We start from the raw sequence: 16,893 nt of genomic DNA on the forward strand, positions 1-16,893 counted from the left end.
AGAGTAATTCACATGTTATAGTTCTTGTTATATAGAGGATTTCACGTGTTGTAGTTCTTGTTAAAATTGACTTTCATTACGCAGACACATTTCAAATATGCAGCTCCAGTAGCACTGTATCACAAGCTCACATCTTGCTTTCTGAAGCCTTAACATTTAAGTTATAATACTTGACGAGGTGTCTGAATATACATCGTGGAAGTGAAGAATGCAATGATGCAAAGCATTCCTGACAGACACCAAATCATTCTGGATTGAAATGACATTAACAGCCTTTTTTTACAGGGACATTCAATCACTGAGAGGAGTCGAAATTACATGAACTATAATGACTCACATGGTAAATTCAGCATTCAGTACATTTCTATTGTATTGTATTACTCACCGCTGCTCTGAGTTTACCTTTTTTTAACAGATTTCTTTCACTCATTCATTCTAATTCATTACTTCCTGTGAAAAGCCTTCCAGCAGCTCACAGGATATAATGCCTCCCTTTTAAAGGAATATTTTTCAAGCTAGGTTTGGTAATGTTCCGCAGAAATCATTTACAGTCAGATTTATTTAAATGTATTTGTAACATTCCTAGTGATGTACTAGGAACTAGTGAATGAGAGCAGCATGTTTCAGTTAAAAAGTGAGACTCAAAGCATGATGAAGGTAGTGGTGCCAAAATGCCCATTACATTCCAAAATTAAAAGCAAAAGGGTGAACAATTAGTTTTACTGTTAATGAAAACTTCATGTGCGCCCAGTGTTAAAAGTAACTGAAGAGAGACAGACAGACCGACGGAGAGACAAAAGGGAGAGAGCGAGAGCAGATGATTCAGAAGTACACAGTTGAAACTCATCTGGAATACATTGACAGGTAAACATGGAGGAACTGATGAGGTCCCATTTACAACAAATACCATTAAAAGCTCATTAAAATGGTAGCAAATAAAAAAAACAGAGCGCCGTTGTCATTAAAAAACAAATATGCTTGTCAAAGAGTGAAGAAATTCTGTATAAAATGAAACGACAACATACATTGTTTGTCCATCATTTGTAGAACGTCAGAAACAATCTGAGGGCCCTGACGACGGGACATAATTTGTCTGTGCCTTATACACCATTATAATATGGGTAGATGAAATCAAGCATTCTGATTGGTTGAGAGTGAGTCACGGGGTGTACTTTATTGAGCCATAATGTACTGTACGCCTGTTTACATTTACCAGAGCGTTCCATATCAGTGCACAATCAAAATAACAGGTCGATTTTGCGCGACCTGTTCAAGGGTTTGCCGGCCCTCCGCATCGGGCCTAACAACACCCTTGAACTGTACATTATTGACAATACAGTACTGCCTCTCGTACCTTATTGCTTGATTACAAATCAATGTGAAAATGAATTTGTTTAATTATGGGACAACTTTATGATTATGACTTTGTTTATGCTGAGGGACCTCGATTTTCATGGTTGTAATTATAAATACGTGGTTAATGATCAATTGGTTTGTTGGTTTTGAAGAGAAAAGGAAAAGTGGTTCACCATGTTTGAGTCTAATGCGTTGTTGATCCAACCATCCACTTTCTCTCTCTCTCTATATAATAACTATAATAACATCGTACTTTCCCCCTTTGCTCTTGACATTTCTACTACTTGTAAAACAGACGTTGGGTCACTCTCGCATTAGTAGCTGCATTGTCTCTTGTCCCCAGTCAAAAGTATTCAGAAGAAAAGAGGGAGCAGACAGACAATTTGGAGTTCGACCTGCTTGGGGATGACAGTGTTGAAGGATTTTGGGTGGAGGAGTGAGTAGTGTGACGAGGATTTATGAGAGCCAGAGCCGTGTAATGGTCTGTTGTTGTCATCTGAGACGGCACATGTGTCTCTCTGGTGTAAAGTATAGTCCTGATCCCTGTTGTTCATAATCATAATAATAACAGTGAGTCATTTGCATTGTTTCTCTGCAGCTCTCACTGTCTCAGCTGGCAGCTACTTCACGCTACCCGACCATCAGCCACTCAAGCTCGGCGTTGCCGTGGCAACAGTCGTTTCCTTCTCCGCTCCATCCTTCCCTGTTGGCGTCGGCCCACCAGCTGTCACATGTCGTAAGATTCCCACCCCCGTACGCTCACACGCACACGTGGCCTTGTGCTCACAGACACACACACACACACACACACACACACACACACAGACACACACACACACACACACACACACACACACGCTCACACTGAGGGGAAATACACAAGTGAAAGGGAGTCGGAGGTGCATTTACACACACAAGGTGCACATTCCTTTCTGGCACGCAAGCACACACATAATGTAAACAGATATTTTGTCGAACTCATTTTGTCTTTAGTATTCTCAGTCATTCAGTTACAGTAGTTCTTCGTGTCTATACAGTAAATCAATGTCTCATTTGTTCATCCGCCTTTCTGCGTTAAGTTGTCTTCGTTCCCATTTGTTATCACAGTCGATTGGGAGGCTTTTTTCACCCGACCATTCCACCTTCTTTTACGCTTCAGCACAGCTAAGAAGGACTTTGCTCATATTCTAACTAGACAGCAGTGGCTTTAATGGGTTTTCTCCCATATTTCATGCCTGAAATCCATATAGCTTAAGCAATGAATCATATTGCAGGAATAATCCAGGAACTGTGGATCCGGCTTACAATATAATCAGACATACAAATGGCTAAAAAAAGACACAATTCAATTTGGTTTTGAAAGACTGGCTAGGTCGAGCTGTGGAAATACTGTCAGAACGTACCTATTTCGTTACATCTACATAACCGCACTGGTAGTCAACAGAATACTCTGTATTTTATCATTTGCGTTTGAATACCTATTTTTGAAATCATATAATATGACATACGGACAAGTGAAATAATCATCTATATCTGGCGGCAACACCCACATCAGTTCTTTCTCATGAAGAGATACATTTGGCACATACATCAAAGGTTGACTTTCATCTATCCGATTCTGAGAACTCTGACTCAACATTAACTAATGCCCTTAATAATAGATAATATTGCAGCCTTATATTTGTAATTTTATGTTATATTCAGCCTGGAATTGCTTCCAGAATTAAGTGTAATAATGTAAAGCAATGAAATTCTTTGTAGTAATTTTAGAATTAACATTTGGACTCCTGCACTGGGGGCTTTTGTTCTGATTCACAAATTAGTGAGCAAAGTAGTTTAATTAGAACCAAGTCTCAGGAAATGAAATGAATTAGTTCAGTTGGTTTGGAGGGAATATATCTCGGATGACGGATACGCCTCTGAAGCTATGAGGATATATTTGTTGGGTTTCCGGTCTAGCAGCGGATATCTGAGCCAAGACTTCCTTTTCCGTGCGCTGCCTATTGTCTACAGTCCGATTAGCAACTTGAGAGACAATGTGTGAGAGAGGGCAAGCTCAAATCGGTGCCGCGGCACGGGAGGCACCTGCCGTGGCAGCTCGGGACCTCCTGCTGCGGCAGCTCGGGACCTGCCGCAACGGCTCGGGACCTCCATTTTTTTAATCCAAAACGCTTTACAGGCCCCACCTGTAATACCTTCGCACCCCACTAGAGGGTCGCACCCCACAGTTAGAGAACCACTGTATTAAATATTGTCATTTTAAAATTTTCAATGGAAGTGTTTTTGATTAAAAAAAATGTAGGTCCCGAGCTGGGGGGGGGGGAATGCAGATTCTTTAAAAATAAATAATAATAATTAGTAATTAAGGAGCAGTGTGCTGCTGTGAAGCACTGAGGCTTCAGTGTCTTGCTCAAGGACACTTCAACATGAAACTATGGGGAGAACAGGGATGAACTGGCTACCTTGTGGTTTCAGGACGACCACTCTCCCCATGAACATGATAACTTTACATTGTACAAAAGTACAAAGTACACGGACATACAACCTCATTAATAAATACATGTTATTAGGCGTAACAGGTTATGCTTGCGCATTCGCCTCAAAACAGAATATATATCTAAACTCTTTGAGCATGAATTGAGAGCGGCCGTATCAAATACAACCCCGTTTTAAAAATGTGTGTAGAGGAAAGCAGCTCACTGCAGCCACTGATACTGATGGCTCACACATCTGCACTCATTTTGTTTTACACAGGTTTAACATTATTGTTATTATCTTGAAAATATATTTAGTGCAAAACAGGTTATTTGCAGCCACTCTAGGTCATTTTTTAGCCAAATATTAGGGTTTTTTTGCACAGATTTTATTTGCATTATTCTAACAAAGTGATTGCACAGTTTATTAGTTTTTGTCTGATGGAGCGATCTGGTTTACTTGAAAGGGATTTAAATGTTCTTTATTCTATTATTTGAAAAAGCACAGATGGAGGAGTCACAAAAAGTTGGACCATTTTGTTACAATTTTGTTTGGGCGGGGCCCGAACATTTTTCTTCCTCCAAAGTGGGGCGTGACAGAAAAATATGTTGCGTGCTTTTCACAATGGGATTTGCTGCTTTAAGCTATCAGTATTTTAAGCTATCAGCGATCACTTGCAAAGCCTAACAGTTCATGTATTTGCAGGTCAAGACAAACCATAAATGACGTTTCTGACTTTGCATATCGAGGCTCTGGAAATATTCTTTCAAAAGCCTGAAAAACACTGCAGTGACAAAGCCTGCACACTTTGTGGTTGTCATTACAACTAAATATTAGTTATTTTTTGAACGTATGTAACTTTATTTTCATTTTTCTAACAGTGATAACACTTTTTTTTTTCCTACCATCATTGTCGTGGAAATTATTGTTAATAATTATTGTGAGGAATAATTAACATTGATATGTGATCAGACAGTCACTTCACATATATTATTATTATTAAAAGGTGATCTGTGCAACTTTGTTGTTCAGGAAGTTTGTATCAAACAAGTAGCCCTTCGTATTATTTCATACCCTTGTAGTAGCTCTCGGTTTCAAAAAGGTTGGTGACCCCTGCATTCAGGTCTCGGAAGGTATGACTGTTGGTAGTTGTAAAAATAATAATGAAGAATAATCAAGGAAACCTTGCAAATTAATGCAAAAACCACATGATGGAAATGCTACTTCTAGGGAGTACAACATTGACGACTGACATCCGTAAACTATGCATCTGGGCATCTCACCAGATGCCACAAATAGTTTTTTTCTTTGTATTTGATTATTGTTTATTCAAGTGTAAAAATATTGTAAATGGATTTATATAGATGTAAAAATATATGTAAGCAAATTGTTCTGTTACTATGACATAAATCCATTTAATTTAGGGTTAAGAAACCCACATTACTCTAACAGAAGAAAATAACAAAGACAAAGATTACACGCACGTTATTATGGGGCAGTGGTTCTGAACTGCTTAAGCTAATATTAAATAAATAAAAAAGTCAGGAATGAAGCGGACCATCACAAATCCCAAGTCCCGACCTGCCGTGGCAGGAGGTCCCGAACTGCCGTGGCGGGAGGTCCCGAACTGCCGTGTCGGGAGGTCCCGAGCTGCCGTGGCGGCAGGTCCCGAGCTGCCGTGGCGGCAGGTCCCGAGCTGCCGTGGCGGCAGGTCCCGAGCTGCCGTGGCGGCAGGTGCCGAGCTGCCTTGGCAGGTGCTGGTGCCGCGATTTGAGCTTGCTCCTACTGCAATGTGTACGACTGGATCGCTTCACAAGTAGACGGTTTGCAAGCTTATTTTAAATCAATCAAAGCTATCGTCGGATGATAGATTGTAGGTTCTGAAATCCCATTTCAGCCAATGTGTTCCGCCTCTTCTGCTCTCCACACAGACTGTTTACTTGCATTCAACAAAAGACAGCTCGAACGTGATTAGTAAATACCACTCTACTACAAACCGAAACCAGTATGCTTCCAATACCAACATTGTACCGTTGCCTATGAATGCAGGATCTTTTTTTAATGGAGATTAGGGAGAGAGGGCAAGCTCAAATTGCGGCACCGGCATCTTGTACAGGCACTTCCTGTGGCACCGCTCAGTTGCCACAGTGCTGGAGGCACCTGCCGCAGAGCTGGAGGCACCTGCCGCAGTTGTCACAGTGCTGGAGGCACCTACCGCGGTGCTGGAGGCACCTGCCGCAGTTGCCACAGTGCTGGAGGCACCTGCCGCAGTTGCCACAGTGCTGGAGGCACCTGCCGCAGTTGCCACAGTGCTGGAGGCACCTGCCGCAGTTGCCACAGTGCTGGAGGCACCTGCCGCGGTGCTGGAGGCACCTGCCGCGGTGCTGGAGGCACCTGCCGCAGTTGCCACAGTGCTGGAGGCACCTGCCGCGGTGCTGGAGGCACCTGCCGCGGTGCCAGAGGGAGATGCCACTGTTCCGGAAGCTGCCACTACTTTAGAGGCAGCATTTCTGATGGCACGTCTCAGGTGGCGGGGCACTTACGAGTTGCCACTAGTTTTTGAGGCATCTGCCTGTGTTAGAGAGAGCGGTGCTCACGCCACACAACCAATTTCTCACGGCAAAAAAAATGTCTGATTTTGGACCGAGGCTCGTTCCTTCCAGCGCGCGTTCCTTCCAGCACGAGTTCGTTCCAGACGCGCGTTCGTTCCAGGCGCGTTCGTTCCAGACGCACGTTCGTTCCAGACGCGTTCGTTCCAGACGCGTTCGTTCCAGACGCGTTCGTTCCAGATGCGCGTTCTACCCAGCTTTTGATCTCCTTCTAATACCTCATTTTTTGTTATTTTATATATGTGTTAATCTATTGTTTTGCTTTAAAAGGCTACTGTTTAAGCACTTTATTTGTTGTGCTTTTTTGTTTGATAATGAAAAATATTTTTGTCATTTTGTGTCATTTTTTGCTGAACATAAATCATGAAGTGCTCTTAAGAATACAAGTATTGACAATATAGGTTAGGTTTCAGTTAAGAATTAGTTGAATACCATTGTAATCAAAATGTCAATCAACCTACCTTGGTCAAATCTTAAACACAGGTCTATTAATTAGGCTATATTGTGGTACATAGACAGTCATTGAGGCACAACAATAGTTTTCAGGTTGAATGTTTAGCTCAAGTCTAGAAGGCCGCTGTGGCAGGTATTTGTGGCCACAGCTGTCATCGCTGCAGAATAGATTCAGAAGATGTTTTGGCAACTGCCTGCCACTATGTGTGGCTTCTGGTGAGATGCACAGTGCACAGTTTAAGGATGTCAGTCGTTTTGCATTCATTTGCAAGGTTCTTTATCATTATTTTTAACAAGGCATCCAATACACGTACATTGTACATGGTCCCTCTTGAGCAAATAAAAAGAAAATAAATACAGTTTGTAACAGAAAGGGAAAATTAAGAGCATCTACGCTTTAGAAGATATACACGTCAATGTTCGACGACAAATCTGGCAAACACTTTTAAATTTCTCTTGTCAACCATTTCAGAGTTGAAACTGTCATAATCCTTTTTTTCACTGAAAACAAAAGTGAAAAGCTCTGCTGGAGACTCCTCATTCTGATCTCCTTCCCATTCGTGCAGCTCCTTCAGGGTTTGTTTGTGTTCCTCTTCAACCATGGAGAGGACCGCAGGAAGTTGCAGCTCGCCAAGAAATGTTGTCTTGCGACACCAGTCAGCCGCAATCAGGCTGTCTCTAATGAGACCAGTTCCCTGCAGTAAAGAATAAAGTGCGCTCAATGTATTTATTGTATATTGGTGTGGCAACCAACTTATCCTTCAAACTATTACAGCATTTACAGTACCTCATCAACAAATAGTTATTTTGTAACCATGAGTCATTTAACACCTAAAAGTAAAATCTCTATTTCGAGAAATAAGCAACAGACAGTAACGCTGGATGGTTCCATCGAGAGCCTTCCACATTGAATGGCAGTATGTGAATGTATTGCATGGTTTCCGCCATCAGGTGTCGCCCTTGAGCACATAAATACATAAAAAGTTCTTTCAGCACTAATTTACTTTATCTTTTTGATTATCAAATATAATATATATGATATCATCAAATATACTCTGCTATGTTGTTTAATGCAGAAATAAAGTCACCGTAAATCAAACTACCTACCAGCATTTATGTCTGCAAAGATTTTAACATTTCTTACCTCTTCTGTGCTGTCTCTGTCAATTGTTGACATCTCTGGAGCACTGAAATACAAAATATAATCTGTAAATAAACCACTGCCACATTCAGTCATTACAGTGATGTCAACTTGACATGCAAAACCACTCTTAGCCAGTAATGGATTTAATGACGTTGCACATGCTCACCCACAATTCAAACACACGTAATGTAGTTTTTACTATCAGGCTCATCAATTGTAAATATTTCAAAAAGTATTTTCCCTTGAATCATAAGTTACTTGATTAAAACAGAACTTTTCAACTGTGATGTGTGTGTGAAGTGTTATATAATTAATGTAGAGTTGGGTTGCCACTCATGTTGTACATACCTGGTTGTCTCAGTTGCTTGAACAAACATTGGTTGGTCTTTTTAGCTTTGGATTCCTGCAGTCTAATTGCTTCTGCAGTAGGTGGTAGGTCCTGTGTAACAAAGACCTCTGGTGTAATCATATCATTTCACTTATTACCATTATATATTTTAAGATATTAAGGGATTGATTAGTCTAACCTCAGTATTCACATGTTTTAGCATGTTGGTTGCATGGTGCAGACGAAGAGTCCTGCATTGGTTCAGAGTGAGAGCCTCCCTAGTGACCTCAATGTTTTCCACTTCATTTTCAGCAGCCTAGTTGGAAACAATTTACTTTAATCAACCCCACAGACCATACATGCACTGAACAAGAAGACAAGTAGCTCACAGAACAGGCAACTCACAGAACACACAAAAACTCCACAATTAACAGTCCTGCTGTCCTGCTGCTTCCACTGTGGAGGACATGTCACAGTCCAACCTTGAAGGCCACCAGAATGTCTCAAGGCATTTCTACAAAAGAAAAAAGTGACAATATTTTTTTTATGATCATATTGTCACATGCTGCATGTTATATGACTCTTTTTTTAACTGAGGAGGTCCATGTCAGGATCACTAATCGTGGTGTAAAGCATCAGGGAATCATAGATTCTGATTTGTTTGGCTTTGAAGTTAAACACCTACAAGGAAAGTAAATCTGTCATAACTACATTCCAAAACATATGACAAAGTTTTAGCTCGCCTGACAAATAACTTAAAAGAAGTTAACTGTCTAAGTTGGATTTTGCCGTTTCTGCATAAATGAATGTAATAATATTAACTTGATTTATACAGCACCTATTGAAAACAGAGTTTACAAAGCTCACCCAAAGAATAAAATGATTCCCCGTCTCTGGAGTGGCATGACCCACAACCCTCGGGAGAAACATTTTGTCTGAGACCTATAGCACAACAATATCAGGTATTACAACACAGTCCATGTTAGGAGCAGATTTTCTAAACCGTCTTCTATTATGCAAAAAAATTGATTAAAAGGACCTACAGGGATGCGTTGGACAGCCTGGTCACTGACTGCTCCATGGTGTTCCCATTCTCGGTGCCACACAATAAAATCAAAGGTTCTGGTGGTCGCAGTGTTGAACTTTTCAACGACCCTGTTGACGCACTGTGAGGTTGCCAGGTTTGTAGGTAATAATGCCTCAAATCAATACATTTACGACTATAGAGCCAAACATATTGCCTGCTTTTGTGATCTTTTAAATGCTGTAATTTAAGTAATAGTATATCATAAGTGTTGCGCCTCCCCATAATAAACATGTTTGAAAAGGCTTAAATCGATAAAACAATGGACGACATTTGTAATTGGGGCATTCAATTATCAAAACTTGGAAAACACAAATCTGGTAGCCATTTAAATATTGATGATGTAAATGATGTTTGTCATAAAACGTAGCTCATGGACATATCATATAATTCAAGCTCTCTATACACTTAGACTGTATCAGATGATTCATAACAAGGCGATGTTATATTATGTACGGGCAATTTCTTTCACCAGGGCAACTCAAGGTTGTGATTCCATCCACACCTACTGTACGCTGTACTGTTGAGAGTGTTGGAGGAAGACACTGAGCCCCATTAGAAGCCCATTGGTAGTAATGCTTAAGAAGATTAAAAAGAAAGACCAATTCAAAAAATAACTTATAGAAATATAATAAATAAAAGTAAATATTTAAAAAATGTTGTTGTAAACAAATGTCATTATCTCTACATACAGTCATAAAAGACAATGACAAATAAGCATATTCAAATGTGGAACATGAACTAATAATGTTTGATTTCATATAATTTACAGGGTGGCAGTGCACATATCATTAATGTTACTACTACTAATTATTATTAGTTCTGTTACAGTAGGATATTATGGATTGTATTAATCATAATAATAAAAACAAGCTTGAAAGTCTTTGTCTGTTGAGTTTAAACCAATCAAACCTACCTAAAACGTTTATTTCTTCTGATCCAGAGAGATTAAATTAAAAAGAGAGATTAAATTAATAAATGCATTATTTAAAGACCGATAAAGACTTTGTACATAACTTGTAAATGCATACCAGTCTTATTTCTCAATTACAGCGCAGTCAATTATTTTTTTTGGTCTGATTTAGTAAGGAGTTAAAACATGAATGACTTGATTAAAATTGACAAAAGAATATCAATTATTATGAAGGCTGTATGACATTATTCACATTACAATACTTAAGTTTTACCAAAAAATGAATAGTCCTACATAATAAATATTAGATTTGGTTGGAGAAATATGAGTTAAATTAGTTTTTGTGGCAGTTGTTGTGGCAGCTTGCCACAAAAACTGCCACAACAACTAGTGGCACCTCTAGTTGCCACTAGTTGTTGTGGCAGCTGCCACAAAAACTGCCACAACAACTAGTGGCACCTCTAGTTGCCACTAGTTGTTGTGGCAGCTGCCACAAAAACTGCCACAACAACTAGTGGCACCTCTAGTTGTTGTGGCAGCTGCCACAAAAACGTGGCAGCTGCCACAACAACTAGTGGCAACTAGAGGTGCCACAGGAAGTGCCTATACGAGGTGCCGGTGCCACGATTTGAGCTTGCTCCTACTGGGATTAGGAGTAAATAAAATCAGCTGCAAGTCCAAGTCCGGCAAGACAGGTGAAATACACTTAGTCGATACCAACACACTGACGATATGACTTGCTTTCTAGTTCGATTGGATTGGGTACATTTTAATAGTTCTATCATGCCAGCTAATATTGGCCAGATTTCATGCTGTCCGTAGACAAAGACAATATAAATACATGTCCAGGAAGAACAGTTGATCAATGATATGAGTTTTTTTGTTCGTCAGAACTTACTCGGCAAAGTGCATCAACTTTTTTGTACAGTTGAGAACATTTTATCCAATTTAGATGTTTCCATACAGCTCTCCGAATGTTTGAATGGAAACACGGCTTATTGGTGGTAAAGTGAGCCGATATAATATTTGTTGAACAGTTTCCACAAGTGAAAATTGTTGCGTGATGGTAAATACTAAAACAATGTGTAGCAGGAGCTCAAGCAGGGAACTGACCCAGTAACATCAGTTACAAAGTAACAGTTATCTAAAGTCTGCCAACGTTGGCTGCCTTAAGCTACCGGTCATACCAGAATATGGCTGAAGCTCCAAAATCCTTTAGTGTATTGAATGTGGTGTTTCTTCTTTCAATAGTTACATAAACTCACTTCTTTATAAACATGTTCTCTTTAATTTAGATGACAGTTGGGTGATTGTGGTTGCTTATCTCGAACTCTGTGGCTGATACTGCACGATGCTTTGTTGGAAATTGAAGAACACTGTCAGCGTCAAAGCAGTGGATAAGTATGATGCATTATACCCCTGGTCCCCTGGCTGCCATTAATTATCAGTTATGATTCTCTGAAAGAGTTTTTGTGGCGTGCTTTGTGCACACACTGAGTCATTCAATCAGCTCGCAGAATGTACTGTTCGAGGCTCCATTTGTCCTTGTCCATAACCGCGACAGCCTAAAAAGCAGTTACTCATATGTCATCGCACAGCGTAGGCTTGATAGCAGCAGGTTAAGGTGCGGTATAAAGCCATTACTTTGAGCCTTTTAAACATGATAAGGGTGCTGCACCGTGCCTTTGCGTCCTCTAAGGTTATTATACCGCAGGCTGATGGGTCAAAGGGAGAACATGATGATGATGATGTGTTTGTTGCTGCATGACTTTGGCCAAGGTTATTGCCAGCATGTTTGATGGAAAGCCCAACAATGCACGGCCGTGCATGTCCTCTGATAGGACTGAACCGTGCACATGTATCCAGAAGACCAGACCAGAAAAACAACTACTCTTGACTGGAAAATGACACCATTAGCACTCCTTAGCTAATTATCAGTGCTAATACCCCTCCAGCTGCGTGTGTGTCACTGACAAGAAGAAGGGATTAATGTTTGCCACAAGACATTTATAAATCATCATTGAATTGATCCACAGGCATTAACAGTTCTTTTTCTTTTCCTAAAAAGCTGATAATGTGAAGGAGAAAGAAGGAAGAATGACAATCTACACAAAAGAACATCAGTAACTGAATTGCAGATAAAAAATGCAAGTCCGCCTCAAAGTTAAAACATAAAGAATATGCTGTTGGCATTTAACTCATCACAAGTGTCTTATTAATTCAGTCCTGTTTGCTTTTACATGAATTCAAATGACAGACAGACTGTCATTGGTATTGGTTAAATTAAAAGTTACCACAGTTGAGCTCATTCTCATAGTAATAGGGGACACAAATCTTCATCTTCACACACACACACAAATATAAAGTTAACACTTTACTTTATGGCTCCTTGAATGTTTCCTGGAAAGCATTATTTAATGTGGTACTAATTTTGGGTAAACAGCAATGTCCTTGAAAGAAAAGCTTTCAAACCCAAGTAAATATTCATTATTGCTACAAAGATGTTAATGTTATTTCCAAAGAATAAGGCCAATTTATTTCTTCCTGTCAACAAACACCAACATCAAAACAAACAATTGATTGATCCCACTAATAAGTTTGTCTTTGCATCCAAAACTATATTTTGTTATTCTCGCTATTGGCATTATGGACAAAGCAACTGACAGTCGTCCACACAAGGCGGGTGGGATTGGAGACAAATGGGTCAAACAAACATAGGACCTTTGCCCAGCAGACCGCTGTTAGTGTCCTGTGCGAAGCTGACATTTTGTCATGTTAGTTGTTAGTGTCGTGACTCATGTGAGTCATTAGTCACGGTAACTTCGATCTAGACTTAATCCAAACAAAGTGGTTTTGTTGAACCAAACCGAAGATGGCAGTTTATTTTAAAGACGCTTTGAATTTAATGAGTGTATATTGGCACGCCAGTCACTGACACGTGCAAAACTGACGCTTGAGAGGGTACAAAGAGTGTCATAGTTTGAAGCTCAGTGTCACTGACCAGGCTGCATTATTTGACGCATTGGTTTGACAATGTGTTGATGAAACCTAGCGTTGCACTCTGACATTTTCCTTCATCACCATAAGACATGAACACTGTAGTTTATTTTGAGTCAACTCCACGGACACCGTCCTGCTGCCATGAATACTCACTGCAAATAATAGTCCCCAAAAAATACACTATTAATCCTGTTTGAGGAATGATTTGTAAAAACTACAGTGCTCATCTCTTTTACAAATATTATTTTCTTATACATTAAACTATGCATTTCTGAATCACTTTTTAAGATTTGCATCTTCACTAGGAACTAATGGGCCTGTGCCCACAGGCAGAGAAGGGAATGGAAAAAAAAGTACAGAGAGATGGACTAACACATTGTTGGTTTTGATGTTTTTGTGTGCATTGCTAACAACAATATATAGAATACAAACGGCACATCACTGTGCCATTTGTATTCTTTCATAAAAGCCTGAGTTGGAGTTGCACACCTTATATGTTTTGTTCTTTAGGTTGTAATATCTGAGCTGACTCATCGCTTTCCAATCTATCCCACATATTCCCTCCTTCCATGGCTTGAGAAATTGCATTGGCACACCATACCACTTTCTCTCAGCGAGGCATTGTCTTCACGTCAAGTTTATTTATAGAGCCTTTTTAACAAATAGGTGTGTCATGGAGGTCTTTGCAGAAAACACGGGACACAAATGCAGACAATTAAGTGTTCTAAAACAGTAGCAATGAAATACAAAAGCACCTTGCAGAGAGTTGCATCTCGACAATCAAACCAACATACTGTAATTAATTATTTCATAATTGGAAAGGCAGCTTGTGGGAAATGATTGATGAGACAAAGTCACACCTTCTGCCGCCGACGTCTCATGGTTTTCCACGTGTCAATTTATAGTTTGTTTCAAGTAAATTATAATCCAGAAACGTTGCCTCCTGCAGCTCTAAACACTGACTCACATCGTGATAATTGTGATGATGATGCTGCAATGATAAGTGGACCACTAAGAGGAAGCAGGTTTTTACATTAATGGACATTGGCTATGTTATGCAGGCATGCATTGCCAGCGTTTACAAGGACGTACGATCAGATATATGACCTCTGTGTATTGAAGAGGTGTAACGCTACTGTAAGCGTGGGGATGGAGCAGCCAGAGTCATATCCAGGATCAATTCTGATAAATCCCCCATTCGCTCGACTGCTTGTCATTTCCGTGCATCCAATTAGTCAAGTCTTTTTTTGGATTTCTTTCTGCCCATAAGTGTACTACAGTGCAGTCGTTTCATGTTGTCGTGCTTGGCTGCAGACTCTTTCTCATGAGCTTTACTGGCCTTTTTTATTAGATTTGAACGAATATTTTTTTTTATATCTTTAGATGTTTTCTAATCACCTGCTGTATCTGTATCGAACCCACTTTGGCACAGGCCTGCTCGGGTGTCAGCAACATTGCCCACCTGGAGATGGACCTTCAGCGGGAAGGGGATGTGTCGCAGGACGAAGGAGACCAACTTCAGGAGCTGCCCTTCACCCCTGTCCACGCCCCTGTCATCACTCTGGGGACGAATGTGCCCAGGTGAGCCTCCTCTGTCATCTTCTTCAGGCATGAAAAATGATCTGTCATTGCAAGTCAAAGGGTTTATTACTCAATAAAAAGCCTCTATGACAGTTTTTGTTTGAAGCTGTCATGAACAAATACAATTAGATTTAAAAGCCAATGGAAAATCCCAAAGTATCTTAAGATGTGTGCAAAACCTCAAAACATGTGATGTCATTTTAACAGTGATAGTTGCATGGTAAGAGTTGAAAAGTACAACAAATAGAAAGCCAAATTGCCAAACGAGCGGTGGCTTTTGTTGGATCTTATTACACACAACAGCCTTCATAACACATGCTGGACATGAATTCCTTTTTCATGCTCTCCCCTTTGCTTCCAAATCATGTTAAGTTTAGTTATTCATCTGCTGAACTAAACCCGGTATGGGGACCATTCTGCTCTCTGAAACCCAAATCTATCCCTGATCCTCTATGAAAAGTGGGCAGAATACCTCTTCATGTGTGTTGGGGGTCATCAGCCATTTGATTTGACTGGCAATAAAGAGGCCAGCTGTGAAACGGTAAGCACCGGCCAGTTAAACGATAGACGCTTACGATGTGTCGCCTTAAAAAAAACACTGGATTGGAATTGAATTGGTGTTTAACACGCTAGTGTAAAAAGGACGTTCTTGTTTATTCCAGATATATGAAACTACAATTTGGCCTCTGGACCTTTTTAGATGAATATACACGGAACATTTTTCTCCCTGTTGTATTTTTTATGATCAAGACCTCATTGCAGTTTCTTGTGTGGCTAACTTCTAAACTGGCAGCACGAGAGGGCTACGTGAGTATTAGTTATGTTCGACAGCAGACGTTATTGAAGGAAGCCAGTTTTAACATGCTACTGTTTCATGTGGTCCAACTGTCTCTGTGTGAACACCAGCACAGTCCTTCATTATACGATAGTTCACCACCTTGCTATCTACAGAGGAGTATCGATCGGCTCTCTAATTGGCAGCATGTGTTCACTGGCTAGTATAGCGTTGTTGACAGCAAGCCGGAGAACGCAGCTCACAGCCAATTTAAAAAAATCGTTTTGTCAGCCTTTACCTCCCACTTTGGGTAATGGTCTCAGCGATGTTTGTTTGTTTGTGTGGAAATGCATTGTTAAATCCAGCTGTAAGGAAGAGGTTTTGACTTTGATTTGGTGTTCCAGAATGCAATGCAGCTAATTTGGAGAGGATATTTTCAAGCAGCCAGGTCTGTGGAGGTGGGACACCGAATGAGAAAAGTGCACCCTGCGAATAATGGGCACAGTAACTCCGAAACAAGGCCTGGCATTAGCAGAGTGTCTGTAAATAAGCAGCTGGCATCGAAACAGTTTCCCAATCCCAGAGTTTGGATCCAGACACGATGCTGTTCAGTTCAGTGGGCTGAAGCATCTCTGCCACTCTGAGCCAAAACATGTTTTTGACTGTGTTCGGGGTGGAATGACCCACTTCTTTGAGTAGAACAATGAAGTCTAAAGAAGTTTAATTGAAGCTGCCACGCATATCTGATTGAGCCCTCTTTTGAAATAATAAAAAAAATATGATGGCTTGAATATTAATCCACTTGGGTTAATTTAAGATATAACTTTGAAAGCATGAAATTGAAACAGCCGCAGAGGAAAACCCAATCGCCGGTCTTCTTCACTGTTGTTGCCTTTATTAGTTTGATCAAGGCGTCGTTCTGCCACAGAATGTGAAGCCGTGGGCTTGTCTGTTTACCGACTGGACCCGGGCCGCGCTACTGCTGTGATGAGCCCAAACATTATCGCTCATTTCCCTGCACTTGCACTTTAGCCGGCCATCTGTGCACTGTGTTTATCATACCCAGAGTGTTGGGTGTCAGCGCTGGATGTATAAGTTATGAATGTTACCACAGTTACGGAAAAACAGGTGGCCACTATGATTAGAGATAACTGCCAATTATGTTCGAAAACCCT

The 16,893-nt window shown here is 40.4% G+C and overlaps 1 protein-coding gene across 1 annotated transcript in view; it reads left to right on the plus strand.

Moving 5' to 3' along the window:
* nphp4 (nephronophthisis 4) overlaps nucleotides 1–16,893 on the plus strand; it is a gene marked incomplete at its 5' end in the record, with an annotated part of 147,814 nt that overhangs the window by 83,644 nt on the left and 47,277 nt on the right. The window contains 2 exons of the mRNA XM_079226846.1: nucleotides 1,955–2,092; nucleotides 14,795–14,943. Of these exons, the coding sequence (XP_079082972.1) occupies nucleotides 1,955–2,092; nucleotides 14,795–14,943 (287 nt within the window). The remainder of the gene's footprint in view (nucleotides 1–1,954; nucleotides 2,093–14,794; nucleotides 14,944–16,893) is intronic.

The sequence above is a fragment of the Taurulus bubalis genome (assembly GCF_910589615.1).
Source record: "Taurulus bubalis genome assembly, chromosome: 11".
Classification (NCBI taxonomy): domain Eukaryota; kingdom Metazoa; phylum Chordata; class Actinopteri; order Perciformes; family Cottidae; genus Taurulus; species Taurulus bubalis.